The sequence below is a fragment of the Sparus aurata genome, chromosome 16, assembly GCF_900880675.1.
Source record: "Sparus aurata chromosome 16, fSpaAur1.1, whole genome shotgun sequence".
NCBI lineage: Eukaryota > Metazoa > Chordata > Actinopteri > Spariformes > Sparidae > Sparus > Sparus aurata.
Genome location: NC_044202.1, coordinates 20,275,160 through 20,292,119, shown reverse-complemented (window position 1 = coordinate 20,292,119; position 16,960 = coordinate 20,275,160). Strand labels below are relative to the sequence as shown.

At 39.1% G+C, this 16,960-nt stretch overlaps 1 protein-coding gene across 10 annotated transcripts in view; it reads left to right on the top strand.

Annotated features, from left to right (window-relative positions):
- The first annotated feature begins 2,724 nt into the window (after window positions 1-2,724).
- Window positions 2,725-16,960, top strand: part of kiaa1109 (KIAA1109 ortholog) — a 76,428-nt gene continuing 62,192 nt past the window's right edge. For all 10 annotated transcript variants that reach the window (XM_030443533.1, XM_030443542.1, XM_030443535.1 and 7 more), the window contains exons 1-11: window positions 2,725-2,878; window positions 5,042-5,177; window positions 9,920-10,036; window positions 12,454-12,532; window positions 12,626-12,690; window positions 12,974-13,148; window positions 13,551-13,632; window positions 13,895-14,088; window positions 15,457-15,536; window positions 15,867-16,017; window positions 16,642-16,798. In XM_030443533.1, the coding sequence (XP_030299393.1) occupies window positions 5,072-5,177; window positions 9,920-10,036; window positions 12,454-12,532; window positions 12,626-12,690; window positions 12,974-13,148; window positions 13,551-13,632; window positions 13,895-14,088; window positions 15,457-15,536; window positions 15,867-16,017; window positions 16,642-16,798 (1,206 nt within the window). In that variant the 5' untranslated portion in view covers window positions 2,725-2,878; window positions 5,042-5,071. The remainder of the gene's footprint in view (window positions 2,879-5,041; window positions 5,178-9,919; window positions 10,037-12,453; window positions 12,533-12,625; window positions 12,691-12,973; window positions 13,149-13,550; window positions 13,633-13,894; window positions 14,089-15,456; window positions 15,537-15,866; window positions 16,018-16,641; window positions 16,799-16,960) is intronic.

Here is a 16,960-nt window from a genome sequence, read left to right as displayed (position 1 = left end):
AACTAAAACTAAACATCATAAAAGCTGGGCTAAAATGCAAAAAAATAATAACTCAGGTCTTGACCAAACTGGTGAAATGACCAATAGTTTGATACCGCCTGAACCACCTCACTACCATGGCTAAAAATGGCACTCTAGTAAAGTTACAAAACAAATGATATACTAATATAATTAATATTGATGTATAGGTAAGAATTAGGAATGCTGTAACTAGGATTTGTGTGCACCCTCTACAGCCGTCAGAATCATCATTTAGAAAATAGAAATCTTTCTCAAATGTCACTTTCTGATTTCTACTAGCAAGCTCAATTCTGGCTTACCAGCTATCACTTGACAGTGTTAATGGATCTGAGTGTGCCAAAAGTACCTTGTGTGTGGCAACATGGAAAGTGGAGATATGCTTAATGAATATAGCTTTATTGATCAATGAGGTGCACACCATAAGGCCCATTTGGGAACTATATTCATCACAGATTGTAAATACACGTTGATGAAGGTTCTCAGTCATCCAGGTAATAGCAATTCTAAGTGCTATATCGTAAGCAACTGAAACATGTCCCTTTGCCTTCGATATAGCACTTGCAAATACACAGCTTATTTTGATTAAATATCATTATAACAATAATATTGGTCTGCAGGGGTATTGATAATGAAATTATTGAAATTGGGGAAAAATAAGTAGTAAAACAGTAGATTTACAAGGGAGACTGAAATAATTAGTCATGTTAACTGAGGCAAATCATGAACTCCGTGTGTGAAGTCCCTTACAACCTGACTGCAGAAGTGGTTATCCATAAGTCATATCTTTGAAGACACTGCTTTCTCTAAACCACTGGATGAAAAAAGGTAGCTTACAAAGAAAACGTAGTCTTGACTAGTTGCCTCAAGCAAGAAAATTATAATTGGGTGTCCTCTAGAGGGCCTTGAACTGTTGCATATTTAAAACAAGAGGTGAATGAAGTCAAAGGTGAAGCTGTTAATTACTAATAGAATATATTTAGTGACTGTACTAAAGACCTTCAGGAATTTAGTTGAAGTAACATTCACAAGTTAGGAAAATAATTAATGGGAATATGTGAGTTTCTTTTAAAGCCAAAGCCAAAATAGGTTGGTCTTGAGGGGGAGGCATGATTGGCAGGGAAAAGCTTTGAGCGCCACGTTTGGCACCTTTTCAGTAAAACAACTCCTACATGTTCTTTGAGGAGGCTTTTTTGTTGTGACTGGAGGAGGGCAACAGCCTCTTACATTAAACAGCACCCTAGAGTTCTGGAAATTCTAAGAGGTATCAAAGAAGGTGATATTGTAGCCTTAACTGCTTCTGGTGCTTTGACATCAGATTGCTTTTAAATAGAACAGGAAGTCAAATGGCTTCATGAATTTTCTTCCTTTCCGTTCCTGTGATAACACATTCTAGCTACGAAGTAATTGGTGTTAAGTTGAGCATAGTACAGAAGCAGAATCTGTTATGTTATAGGTGTTGTATGTAGACAGGGCATTTTTTTTGTAAACAGTCAATAGTAGACTGAGATGATTAACTGTCTTGTGTCATGTTCAATATATAGCACTTCTAATATTTAAAGTTTACATATGAGCTTGGCAGCCAACTTGCAAATAGTCTTACTCCTTTAAAAATGGAATACTATTCTTTGCAGGTATTTAACAAAAAAAAACCCCACTGAAATTAAATGCTGGGACTTTTTACAAAGTAGCAGACATAAGTAATACAATTGATTAAAATTAATTAAAATTAAAATTACAATTATTTTGAATTAAATACTTTACCATTCCCAAGAAACAGTATTAGCTTATGGAAATGACAGGAACTGTGTTGCTAAACACAATAAATCTTGTCAGAAAAAAATGTTTAACATAATCTGAAATTAAGATCTGACTGAAATATCTCAAACTCCAAAGGCTGACGTGCTGATTTTATTGGTGTAACCTACCTACATATTACACTTGCTGTTAAAAAATTATGGCAGGAATTAACACTAGTTGTTTACTTGGGCTAGATGTGGGCATGCAATGTCAGTGGAATGTAAATATTTAATTTGTAGCCAACTAACCACAACTAACATGCTAATTATTCTTTGAAACACGTTAGCATTGAGAGCTCTCACCAGCACTGCTTCAGAAAGCAAATCTACACGCAGCCTTTATTACCCTTCTGGCCAAAGGCCTTGTTTAACTGTGATAGATTGAGATAGAAATGTTCAACCTCTCTCTATAATGTTCATGAATGAGGGAAATATTTCATGTTAAAAAATATGATTGGCCTTGAGTATTGAATATTTGCCTCTGCAGAAATGTTAATTAAATGAGGAGGAATGTTTTAGCTTGATCCTTTAAGTTCAACACGATGGAAAATCAGTATTATTTAAAAAAAATAATAATAATAAAATTAATTTGTCTAATTGAATTTTTTGCATCCAATTTTTATAATGCTGTTTTTATTGTCCTTAGTACTCTGGGAAACCTTAATTAACATATAGAAACAAGTGGGCAAAACGCAGACAATATTTTGTGTGTCGTCTGAATCCTGTTGATCCTGCTGTGGGTCCACCAAATTGTACCAATGCAGCATCAAAACATTCCCACAACTATAAAAACAATCATGCTTATAGGTAGAAAAAACTGTCAGTTATATGCTACTGGCTCACCCTTCCCTCTGATTGGTCAGTATCCGACTTGCCATTTTCCTATTGGTCAGTTTTGAGACTGCTCTCGACAGAACCGGAAGAGATGGAAACCGGCCGTCTGCTAGGTAAATATTCAACAGAGGATGCCAGCTATGCCCATGTCTGAAACCAAACAGGGACAGCAACTCCTGGATAACTGGAGCAAAGATGAAACCACATGCTTTATCGACGACATTAAGGTATCTAACTCCCAACGACTGACATGTTTTAACAGTTTGAGAAAGGAGAAGTTACAGGGTGCGGCCTGCTGCCATTAGCTTGTTAGCCAACCTCAGTGCTAACGTTACGATATTTAGCTGTTATCTTGGTATTAGCATTATTCACAAGCTAAATCGTCAGTAGCCATCAAAACCGACTGGCTGTGTTAGACGGGTCAGTAAACAGTAAGATGAAACACGTCAGGTTCGCGTTAGTTTCTGGTGCTCACTGTAACGCTCTGGAAATTACAGAATACCTGGGATTAGCTAGATATGTGTATGTTTGGTGTCAGGTACGTTATGGCTCTGGGTTCCAGTTTACGTCTGAAGTCAAGTGAATTGTTAATTCAACAATCGGTAAATAACGTTAAACGTTTGGCCATTTTGGACATTGGCTAAACAGATAAGATAGCTCTATAGACAATTATATCAATATAGGAAATTATGTAGATAATAGCTTTACCAGTTCAATGTGTGAACTAAGTGAAAGGCACGTATGTCCCCGCAAAATGTTCAAATGATTTTAACGTGAAGCAATATACAACAAGCAAACGACACCAGGACATTTGGAGAGAGTGTTCGGTTTAACTTGGTTTACCTGCTGCTTTGTGAATCACTTGTGTGCCGTGTAACCGGCTCCGAAAAGGTGTCAGGTCACATTCAAAAATGTGTGTCCTTTGCTGATTGGAAAGGTCGGATTGAAGTTAATGACCTGATTTTACAGTGCAGTGGTTTTAAACATGGATATACATAGAATGATGATGATGGCAGCAGAATCACATGTTTTGATAGTTTGTATACCTGTGAAATGTTTGTTACTTGTGCACTCCCTGCCAGACTCCAAACTAAAATTAATTATTTCTGGCACCGTTAAACAGCATACATAATCCAGCAGTGACCATTCATTTGTGTGTTTCATTTTACCTTGTTATTCTATGATAAAATTAAGAGTTACTTTCCCAAACTGTGCTTATTAAGGCCTGGTGATAGGCCTGGTTAGATAGCTTTTTGGCCTGATAGCAAGGAAAAGTTTGGAGACAGCTGTGGTAGCAAACACACAATGGATAAGTACTTCTTCAGCTGAAAAGATGAGCACTGTCTAGTCCACCATATATAAACCAAAACTGAAAGCACTCAGATCACAGGTATCTGTGATGAGTCAATACCTCATAACTCATGCAGGGTATGTGCCTCCTCCTGCCTGATTGTGTATTGTAAACAAAACGACAGCCACAGCCAGAATTTTGGCACATCGGTACTTTTACAGTCAGCATCATTTAAGGTGATTAGTTGAAGAATTAGGTGTGTGAGAAAGAGTGTGTAACATGTAATTATGGGTGTAATAGTATTCAAGTTTTTAATTCTGAAGAATGGGCTGGCTGAGAGAACAGCAAACACAAATACCCTCACAAACACCCTTCTGAGAGCCCCCTGCTTCACACAAACAAATAAAATAATCCTTTGTGTAGGAGCAAAGTCCTCGTCACCAAGCACATGCCCTCATAGCATGCCAAGTATTTAAAACCAGTAGCCAATTATGATCACATGAGGGGCAACACATAGTATGCTTTTTTCTTTACGTTCCCCATTCTCAGTTCTTATGAATGGTGAGCACAATACAAAGTTTCTGAAGTGTTTAAACAAGATTTAGTAGTTACATGTTTAACAGACTGTGCATATAACCATGTAGACATGAGCTCCTTGTTTGTCTTAAATAAAAGGACTGAAGGACTTAAACCTGTTGTTAGGAGATTTATACTGTCCATTTAGTTTTTATACTTGTCAACACCTATGGGCTGTTTGTAGAAGAAATGACTGGCAAAGTTGGAGCAGCAGTTTTATTGCATATTTTATGTTATACAAGAAAAACAAAACAAGTTTTTTTAATTTTAAAAAAAGTTTTTTGTTAGTTGCACAATTCTATCTGCCACCATTTTTTAATTTAAGAATTTATTTTTCGTTAACTTTCTATTCCTGGAAAACTTTTGCAGCAATTTGTGCAATACAGATTAATTACAAATGTTTAAATACATTTTCTTTGTCTTTCTGTCCTGTTGTGCATATGCTTTATTTTTTGATGTTCTCTCTCATGGTTGGTTTTCGACTTGTGCTATGTAACTAATCTTATTTTTTTTTTTTTTCCAGTTTTAGACATCAAACTGAGAGCTTTTAGCCATGGAGGGGCATGTGGCCAAAAACAATGAAAGCACTTTCCCCAGCTTCGTGGATCTGGATGACTTTCTTAACAAGCACAACTCGAACTTCATCTGGCTCCTCGTTGGTAAGTCTGTATCCTCTCTGGGGGAATTATATGCAGAACGACTGATGTAAACTGGGTAGTAGAATCATTGATGACCACTTGTATGTGCTATATTCAGAGTACAAACTCCCAACAAATAGACGCTAAAGGGTTTCAGTTAGATACAGAAAAGATTGTTTGGTCTATACCTCATTTATTAAACAGAGGTTTTGTAAGCGGGTATCCTTCCAGAGACAATACAAATATTTTACTGTTTGCATGACAGAGAATATCATTTTCATTCTCTTCTATTTAGGGGTAATGTACACAGACTTTACATAATTTACCACAGACATGCTAAGGATTTCAATATTGTATATAGTAGTTGGTCATGGGAGCTGCATAGTGGAAAGTATGATAAACTAATCTGTTATGTGTCTAAGATCCCACATGAAATATTTAGATTAGTGTGTGCTTTTAATGAAGCTGACTGCATTAATATTTAATTGTGATTTAATTAAAGTAAAAATAAGTGATAGTATCCAGTTGTTGCTCAGTGCAGGTGCACAGACAGGTGGGCCATAATATTGAATGACTCACAGAATGAAGCTTTCTTTATATGATACAACATCTTCAATCAGAAAAACATTTTTTCGGGTAAAGAAAAAGACATGCAGCTGTAAAACCCAGCTGTGTCAGACAAGACATAGAAAAATATGTCGTTGCTTTATACATACAAACATATTTTAGCAGAATTCATCATTGGTTTCTAAACCCATTATTGTTTTAAGTACCACTGTATTCCTGCAGTCATTTCCCTGTGCTGAATAAACTGTATCGTGTCTGGAAAAGTAGGATCTGGCATATTATATTCAAAGGACCAAACAACAAGGTAATTCACATGTATTATTAAAGGATCTAAGCACTAGTGGTGTGAAGGTATAGGCTGACCTTATTGTTAGGTTAATAAATGTCACTGAAACAAGTGAGTGTATACATCAGGGGTACTCAAATACAAATCCTAAAGGGCCACAAAGATTTTTTTCAATGACTCAAAGGTCCATGTATTGAGGTCGGTCAGGCCACATGCAATAATACTGTAATATTCAAAACAAAATGTCCTTTTCATTCTAAACGACAAAATACGAACTAAAATAAAATGTAATTTCCATTTTAACATAAATTAAAATACATAGTTGAATATTTCCTCTTTTTGTTTGCCTTCAAACATTGTGTCCATCACTTTAGTCATGCATTATTTTATTTCATTGTGACATAGATGTGAGAAGCATCCTGCTTGCAGCTTGATATGACGATTTCAGTGCATTTATTTGTGTTGTGCTTATCTCTGAATTTTGAGGAAATGTCTCTTCAAAATTCCTATGCTTCGTCTCATAATGCCGTTTCAAATTGGAAATCTTCATCACAGCTTCTCTTGGCATATTGTAACGCCCCTTGTGGACTGTGGCGCAATGACTCTTGGGTATTCTGCTGGTGTTGGTGTAATTATGGTTCGTGAATGTGTTTGTGAATAAGATGATATGTAAGATGGTTGTGGGTTAATTCCCGTCATTTGTTATTTGATTAAATGGAGTTGAGTTTTAACAAGGATGATAAACATTTTGGCACCGTGAGTGAAAGGGTGTTTGCCGGGAGAAACTCCCCGTCCGTTACAACGTTCGCGTGATTGATATTATATGACGAAATGGGGTAGAACTACTTAAACTACGTCTGGCCTTTATTACTGCTGCACTGTAAAGGGAAATGACTGCAGGAAGTCCCGGTGCACACGTGCTGACCCAACCAAAACCCATGGTGAAGGAATAAAAGTTCGGGGGCCACAAACAGGAGGCCAGCGGGCCGGATGCGGCCCGGGGGCCGCCTATTGAGGATCGCTAGTATACATGTACAGCTAATCAGTGGAGGCCTATAGGCCTGTAGAGAGGCAAGCTTATGACTGGAGGGTCACTGGTTCAATCCCCTGAACTGGCAGGATATGGTTTGTGGGGTCAAGTATGCATGTCCTTGCTATTGGTTCTTGCTTTGTTGGTGTGAGATCCCCAAAGTTGAACTCCACACAAAACCAATAGGAAAATTTGCTTGCCTTGCAAATGTTGATTTTGCATGTATGGGGTTGTGGCCTAAATCTGAGTAGTGCTTTTATGGCAGGTTTTTACCCCTACTATAAAGTGTCTATAAAAAGTAATTACCTCCTCGAGTGTTTTCCCCTTTAATTCTTTTTAGAAACCTTATCAGAGTCAATATACAAAACAAAAAATGTACAAAGTGAGTACTGATTTCTACAAAGTAATGTCAATTAATTAAAGATATATTAATCAAAATATCTGATTGCATCAGTATTCACCCCCTTCAAGTCATTTTTTAGTAGATGCGCCACTGAATGCAATCACAGCACTGAGTCTGTTTGGATAGGTCTCAATCAGTAGCCCTTTTCACACAGAGACGCCGCAATAATCGCTGAAGCGGCAGTTCACCAATTCTCCGTCATTGTTTGTTCACACAGAACCAAGCAGCTCCAATGTAAATATGCACCCGAGTGTAATTCACACAGCAAGCCGGTGCTGCGGATCCTAAAGAGGCATGACTGTACGTTATATGTCTTGGTGTGCTGAAGCAGGGGGGGGGGGGAGGGGTCAAGCCTAGCTCCTGAAAAACAACCCCACACCATAATCCCCCCTCCACCAAACTTTACACTTGGCACAATGCAGTCAGACAAGTACCGTTCTCCTGACATCCGCCAAACCCAGACTCATCCATCAGGTTGCCAGATGGAGAAGTGCGATTCATCACTCCAGAGAACGCGTATCCACTGCTCTAGAGTCCTTTGGTGGTGTGCTTTACACCACTGCAGCCAACGCTTTGCATTGCTCTTGCTGATGTATGCCTTGGATGCAGCCGCTCGGCCATGGAAACCCATTCCATGAAGCTCTCTACGCACTGTTCTTGAGCTAATCTGAAGGCCACATGAAGTTTGGAGGTCTATAGCGATTGACTCTGCAGAAAGATGGTGACCTCTGTGGACATTGCGCCTCAGCATCCGCAGACCCTGCTCCGTCATTTTACGTGGCTTACCACTTCGCGGCTGAGTTGCTATTGTTCCCAATTGCTTCCCCTTTGTTATAATAATACTGACAGTTGACTGGGGAATATTTAGAAGGGAGGAAATTTCAGGACTGGACTTGTTGCACAGGTGGCATCTTATCACAGTACCACGCTGGAATTCACTGAGCTCCTGAGAGCGACCCGTTCTTTCATACATTTTTGTAGACAGTCTGCATTTCTAGGTGCTTGCTTTTATACACCTATGGCCATGGAAGTGATTGGAACACCTGATTTCAATTATTTGGATGGGTGAGTGAATACTTTTGGCAATATTGTGTGTATCCGTTCTCTTTGCCACTCTCCCATAAAGCTTTGACTGGTGAAGAACCCGGGCAACAGTTGTTGTATGTAGGTCCCTCCCATCTCAGCTGCTGAAGCTTTTAACTCCCTCAGAGTAGTCATGGGTGTCTTGGTGGATTCTCTTACTAGTTTCCTTCTTGCACGGTCATTCAGTTTGTGAGGGAGGCTATTCTGGGTAGATTTACACATGTACATGTGTTTGTATCCATCCCCAGACTTACTTGCATACTGACATACTTTTCAGTAACTTCTTCACGTAGTTATTTGGAGTGTTCTTTTGTCTTCATGGTGTAATTGTTGCCAGGAATACTGATTAACCAGCTATTGGACCTTCAGCCACAGGTGTCTTTATACTACAATCACTTCTACTAGCACCAAGTTGGTGGTGCTCTATTGAATTACTAATCACTTTAAAGTGGGTGAATACTTTGCTTCACTTCACTTATTTTACATGATATATTTTTTATTAATTGACGTTACTTTGTATGTATTTTGTTGAATTACTTAAAATTATTGTTTTTTTGTTGGTATTTATTTTTGTTTTGTATATTTTTTGTATATTGAACATCATTTAATTTAGCTTAGCTTACTTGCGATTAATCGCAAATTAATCACACGTTTTATCTGTTCTAAATGTATCTTAAAGAGATATTTTTCAAGTTTTTAATGCTCTTATCAACATGGGAGTGGACTATCATGCTTGCTTTTAAGCAAGTATATATTTATTATTATTGCAAATATCCAAAACAATGACAAATGCGGTCAAGAATATTCTCCAGAATAATGTCAAAGGTACTGAGCCTAACAAGCAACAAAAATAACAATAGAATTATCAGTTGAAAGTTAATTCCTTAGTAATACTGACACAATGGAGAGTCCAACTTTACACTTGTAAAGATTAACTAAACAATGTTAATGAGCCTGCAAGCTGTAGCCACCAATTTAGCTATCCCAGTTAAAGGTTTGTTGCATGTAGACTTGTCTAGGTGTCTCTGTTGAAAACTATCCACTGTGGTCTGCTTTTGGATGGGGGAGGGGGGAGGAGGGCTCTCTGCATCAGCCATGTGCTCGGCCAGCAAGTGGCATTTGAGACTTGATGTATTCTGGTGGTAACCCACTGTTCACATCAACAGTAAATGCAAATAACTTACAATAACCATCTGGCATGCATGTCAAAAAAGTTAAGGGTGTTAAGAGGAATTTACATTAACACATTATTATCACGTTAACTTTTACAGCCCTTATGTATACATTTTTTATATTTGTATAATAAATTATTCTAAGCACCATGAAACAATAGAAAAAATGTCCTCCTTGTACTGTATTAACAAACTTGACCCTGTTGTGTTGTTGTCTTTCAGCCACCATTCTGTCCTGTGGATGGATCATCTATTTAACTTATTACAACTCCCGCAACATCGGCCTCATCCTCACCCTCATCATCAACAGACTCTACAAGGATGGCTACATTCACATTGGTGTGTGCGTCAGGAGCTCCATCACACACTGATGAATAATGAGGCGGAACGCTGCCAAAGCTTCCAGTTCAAGGCGTTAACTCTGAATATTTCATGATGAGCCGGTTCTCTTAGTGAATATCTCCATCTACTGCAACCAACACCAGATTTACACAAGAGCCAATTTATAATGCCCCTTGAGGCCTGAATCCAAGTGTGACGCTGGTGTTATTTTTTAAGCAAGTGATTAGCTTCTTCCAAAAACACATCTGTTTCTTTACTAAAGAGCAGAATTTGTCACGTCATCTGTTCTGTATTCAGCCCTGAATACTACTGTACACTCAAACTTAAAGAGAAGCCAGAGCGTGTCATAATGATGCTGAATTTGTGATGTGTTTGTATTGAACATTTGATCCGTGAATTGACATTCATAGCAGAGTATGTTGACAGAAACCTGCAGCTGTGGGCAAATAGGAAGTGCAAGAAAGATTACCAAGGCAGCATTAGGACTTAATGAGGAAAGCACAGCTTAGTTAACGTATCTTTGCCAACATGTGTTGCTACAAAGTGAGCAGTCACCCGTGTGCCTGCTAATCTATTTTTAAATGTTACATTTGAATTGGTTCAAAATTCCAAAGAGGTTGGTACTGTGTCTCGGGACAGCATTTACAAAAAGTCTTGTATGGCAGGGGTGTCAAACTCGGACACAGAGAGGGCCAAAAATTAAAAAACAGGACTATGTCAAGGGCCAACATTTATTTAAAAGGATAAACAGGCTATTGGATGCAAGTGCAGAAAGAAAACATTTATGTGCTAGAGCCAGATGCTTGGCACCTTTTCGTAACTGCCAGTTAATCAATGTTTGGGGTTAGGTTTTGTACTGTGGAAACCCTCAAGATGGAGTGAAGGTGTGCATCAGTGAGATGACTCCTTTGTGGGTTTTTGTTAATATTCATCACAGAGAAAAGCTGCTCACATAGGTATGTGCTTCCAAACATGCAGAGCTTTTGAGCAGCATGTAGACTGAGTTAAGGCATCATTGCAAGGATGGTGCTTGGAAACTGTGCAGCACCTACAGAGTCATACTTTCCCTTAAGTGTATTATTACACTGGAGGTCTGTCAGCTCCATTTGGAGGTTTACAGGTGCTCTTTCTACGTCAACTGCAAATGAATTGCTGAACAGTTCAAATTTAAATTTCTGAGCTGCAAAGGTGGGAAAATCACTGTGTGAACTCTATGCCAAGTGCGCCCAGTTTATCAGCAAATTGCGCTGTCGGGAGAGCGGTAGAAACATGTCTTATCAGTGTTTGGCAACACGGAAAGTGACTAAAGTTTTTCTTGCTGCATCTCAGCCTCCTACAGGGGCAGCTTTGCTTAGAAAGCTCGCACTGCATCATACATCTGTGATCACACATCCTCGTTCCTGAAGGTGGAGGTTTAGCACAGTGATATGTTCCGTTATGTCTCACAAAAATGCCTGATCACATTGCCACTTTTCGTCCCGGAGCTCTGTGGTGTCTTTCCCTTTGCTTTCCAGAAACTGGCAGATTTCTTTATGCAGCTCAAAAAATCTATTAAGCACTTTTGCTCGACTTAGCCGTCGGACCTGTGTAAGGGCACAGTGCCATGTTCAGTTTACTTATGACCTCGGATGGACAATAAAGTGTGGGGAAGGTGCAAGTGGGCTTGCCAGTCTGGGCATGCTCTCTGTTGCAGTGCATTCTGGGACTTGTTGTGTCAACGGTATGTGTCTTCTATACCGACGGGCTATATGATGGACATATGATATGATGTCGCAGGACGGATGTGGGCCTTGAGTTTGACGTGTCTCCTGTAAGGGAGCAGAAATGTTGACGTAAACACAAGACTAAGAGCAAACCCTTCATAAGAAAGCTCAATGTTTTTTCCCACATTTTCTAACATGCTAAGCAGGTTGAAACACACCTGAAGGTGTGTCTTCTTAGGGAAGCACCAACTGAAACAAGTTTAAAGTTCCTTTCTTGAGCCAAAGGAAACATCAGAAATACAACAGTGGGATGACACCACTCTAGCTAGGTCAATCAGGTGTTGTCATTCTTTCTGCAGGATGTAATTGAAAAAGAGACAGACATGTTATGAGCCAAAAATTATTAACGTTCAGTTTTTTTGCTCATTTTGTAAGATTAGATCTTGATTAAGATCATTTGTTTCTCAGTGAGGGTGTCAAGGTGACTTAATATTCCAGAGACAACCGGAATGTTTTATATTTTAATCAAGCTTACACAGCCTTGTAATTCATCTTTTGTTCAACATTTTAATTAGCTGTTTGTTTTGGGACAGAATTTAGACCATTGTGATAAAATCCAAACAGGTGCTTTTGGAAACTGTTATCATGTAACTGAAATATACTTACACTGCTATGTCTCTGTAATATAAACTATGTGTGACCCCTCCACAGGTTCCTTCTCCTTCTCTGTGCTGTCGGGGAAAGTCATGTTCAGAGATGTCTACTACATCAACCAGGACATGTCTATCAGGTAACCTGACCTGTGATATACAATTTGCCCCCCATTTGTTGGTCTATAATCTTACACTTGCTTATTCTTTAATTCTTCTTTTATCTGTTGCAGGATACAGGATGGCTTTCTCATATTTCGTTGGTGGAAAATGTATAACCCAAAACAGAAACAGCATGGTGAGTAGGGCAGAAATTTGTTTACAAGGACCTTCGTTTTGCAATGAAGCAGCTAGTAATTATCCTCATAAACCACAGAATTTTTTTTTTTAATTAGTCTTTTCTGCAAAAGCTCATCTGTTAGTATTTTTCATATATTGTATTGCTGTAGAATATTTGCAATCTCTCCAGTCTGTCTGAGTATGGACTATGAACTATCAAGATGCAACAGCTGTTTAAATGTACCAGTTATAGAGGGACACACTGACATGAGCTCTGACTTTCTTCTGTTTCTTGTCGTCAGACCCCAAGGCAGAGACCCGGCTTTACTTGACTGTTAACGGCTTCGAATTCCATGTCTACAACCGGACTGACCTCTATGCCCAACTGCAGGAGACCTTTGGACTGGAACCCACACTCATAACACCCAAAAAAGAAGAAGAGAAGGGGAGAGAAGACAGACACAAGAGCCTTGAAAGGTACGACCAAGGCCTCTGAGAAACTGAAACGTCTTTTGAACATTATTCCAAGTTTATTTAGTAGAAGTTACTTATTACAAACTTTATGGTATCTTGCCTCTACAGTTGTTAAAACTTTGGATGGTTGTATTTTAATGACATTCGATAGATAGCCTAATGCACAAATTCGAGCGGTAAACAAGCTGTAAAGAAGTAGAAAATAGGAATTTCCCATGGAAGATGATTGACGAAAGCAGATTTGATGATAAGAAATCTGAAAAAGCTTTGCCTTCACGTTCAATTTTCTGTCACCAAATACATTGACAGCATCTACACAGAGAAGAGCTGCTGTCAATTCCCACTGACAGCCAAGCTAATTGTAGTGCTGTTGAATTGACTGAATGTTTCTTGGTCCTTTTACAGTGTGAACATCAAAGCAGAGAGTCCAGACCCTACTTCATCTTGGCGCTCACTGATCCCTGTCATCAAGGTTAACATCAGCACTGTAAGTACCTTACAATTTCAACTAAAATCGATGGAATTTGGTCAGGGCACAATTCCACCTTTTTAGAAATTGCTTAAATGATTATGAACAAAAAAATCATATTGAAGGGTTTGGGCTTCGTTCCTTTATTGTGCGTGTGTGTGTATGCGTGTGTGTGTGCGTGTGTGTGTGCGTGCGTGTGTGTACGTGCGTGTGTGTGCGCACGTGTGTGTGTGTGTGCGCGTGTGTGTGCGTGCGTGCGCGTGTGTGCGCTCTCCTACAGGGCCGTCTGGCATTTGGGAACCACTACCTCCCCCAAACTCTGTGCGTGAACTTTGAGGATGCCTTCTTGACATATGCCACCAAGCCTCCATCCAGCCACCTGGACCAGTACATGCACATCGTCAAAGGCTCGCTGGAGAATGTGCGTGTCATGCTGGTTCCCAGTCCACGCTACCTTGGCATGCAGAATGACGAGTAAGTCACTTGCTGGTGAAGAAACACCATCAGGGCAAACTTCACTGAACTTAAATTTCGTTTCAGTGTTCCTGTAAAATCACTTATTTCCAAATACTGTTTTTAAAAAAAGTGAATATCATATAAGAGTAACACCAACCAGTTTCAGTAATGTAGCAGACAGGCTGGTATTAATTTATTCAAAGCAATTTGTGAAACATTTTTAAGGATGGGGAAAAAAAATAAATAAAAGCCAGCAAAAAAATCTCAAAGAGAGAAAGACAAGCTCTTATTCTTATTCTTCAGTTAGGAGCACTTTGTGTTTATAACACACACCTATAACTGCGGTCGTGCGTGATTATGAAATTATCGTGGGAACTCCTCGATCTCGCAACTTGGCTGTCTGGCAGTGCTGCGGCGTGCCAGACTCAAAACGCACCTAGGGGTGGTTGCCCGATGATGGATGATGGAGCAAAACTGTACCAAAGCCGGAACGCAGCAGACATGCATCAAGTGGAATCTTTGGTCTGCTTGTATTTTTATCTGCATCCGCAGTTACAAAAAGGATTAGGAGGTATATATACAAAATGGGCAATTCGCTATTTTGATACCAAAAATGTTGGTAGAATATTTGAATGGGTCATCACTTTCTTCCTATTTTTACCTCACAGCTTTAACTGTACGCCATTATAAGCAAGGGTACTATAAACTATTATCTGCACTTTAACTAAATGGAATGCCATAAAGAGTAAATTCTGTAAACCTTCTGTGATTAAGGAGTCACTCGATAAAACCTTGGCAGCTGCAGCCTCTATAGAAGCCATCAGCGATTTTAAACTTTATCTTTTCAAGGACTGCCTTGACACGTCTTAAGGCTTTATAAGAATGTCCGGCAAGATGAAGACTGGTGCTTTTATGAAATAGAAAGGGTGTCTTCATGCCAGAAAGTTTCAACCCAGACTGCATATTTTATTTATGCCTTGGTTCCATTTAGGTACCTGCTAAACTGCTGTGACTCCCATTTGTATGATCCAGATTAAGTCTAGACTACGGAAGAGGATTAGGGCCACATGTGAATTTTTTTTTAGTTCTGACTTTAAAGTCAGAATTCTGAGAAAAAAGTCAGAATTCTGAGATTAAAGTCAGAAGTCTGCACATGTAAAACATTTTTGAGTTCTGACTTTAATCTCAGAATTCTGACTTTTTTCTCAGAATTCTGACTTTTTTCTCAGAATTCTGACTTTTTTCTCAGAATTCTGAGATTAAAGTCAGAACTAAAAAAAAAATTCACATGTGGCCCTAATCCTCTTCCGTACTAGACGGATCATAACCTCTATATAAAATCTGTACTTTGCCTCTAAACTGTGATTTTATGGATTTTGATTCTAGACCTCCCAGACTAATGGGTGAAGGCTTTGTGGTCATGCAGTCCAATGATGTTGACATCTACTATTACCAGGATGAACCGGGTAAGCTTGCGTAGCATGCACACACAGACACACAATATCTACAAACGTTAAAACAACAGAATTTACAGTGGTGTACTGAAATGCAACTGGGAATTGCTCAGCATTGGAAAAACACATACTGTATTTTACCACTGAACAACCCTATACACTTGATTTCTTGTTGAAAAATATGAGCATGATCAATGGATGCTGGCTAGATGGTTAAAAGGAGCCCAAGTGTAGTAGTTTCAATTTGTAGCAACATTATCCTAATGTTTTTCATACACTTCTGTGTTTTTGTTCAGCATTCTTTGTCAGATTCGCTTGAAATGTATTTGTGTGTTTGTGTAGGTCTGGTGCCTATGGAGCAGGAGAGTGGGGAAGAGGCAGAGACATGCAGCGAGGGTGATAAGCTTCAGGACCTGCCTCCATGTTGGGGTCTGGACATTGTCTGTGGAAAAGGGACTGACTTTAACTATGGCCCCTGGGCAGATCGTCAGAGGTGAGTGATGACAAATGCACAATCCCAAGAATTTAAACTTCAAAGATTTTGCCCGAATTCAGTGTATGTTACATAAACAAAGGCAGTTGTTGACATCAATTATGTAATGGTTAACAACTGCACAATTAGAGAACCTCCACTTTGAGCTTTTGAATGACTGATGTCGGCAGTTAGATTGGCAATTGACAAGTTATTTTCTTTAATGTAACATTATGAAGTAAATTATGATGACACAATGTAATGACTTCAGAAAAATAACACTATCTGCATTTAGATTGAATCTTGCAGACAGTCTGGTACCATTTCTATCTGCTTTCATGTCTCCATGATAAGTTGGAATTAATGAATAAAGTTATGTTTTGTCCTGTTGTGACTCCAAGGAAAATAGAAAGCGATCTATTTGTCATTGCGAGAGCAGTGCCAAACTGGGAGGGGAAGGTTGTCTATATCTTTTGCATGCACTTACTGTAAATAACATATCAGTACAGATGCAAATGTAAGAGATGTAAGATAAATGTTTCTTTGGTCAATGGGAGTCTTTAAACAGTTTATAGCTCAAACTTTTAAGGCTTTGGGTCATCTCGAAATGGTCTTTGCATTGACACAAACTCTGACTTCTCTCAGGGACTGTCTGTGGAAGTTCTTTCTGCCGGCTGACTACCAGGCCATGAAAGTGACTGAGGTCGCCCAGTCAGGCAAACCCAGGCAGATCCAGGCCTTCGAGCTCCGCATGAACATCATTGCCGATGCCACCATCGACCTACTCTTTACCAAAAACAGGGTGACTCTTTCTCTTATTCTTGTGTGCTTTCTTTCCTCACGCTTCTTTTCTTGTCAACCACTCTGATAATTTTTTCTCCCCCGCTAATCCCCTCGTTGTCACTCACTGTGTTCTAAAGCTGCAGTCTGGAGTTTCGACAAAAAAGTGGACTTAGCAAATTTG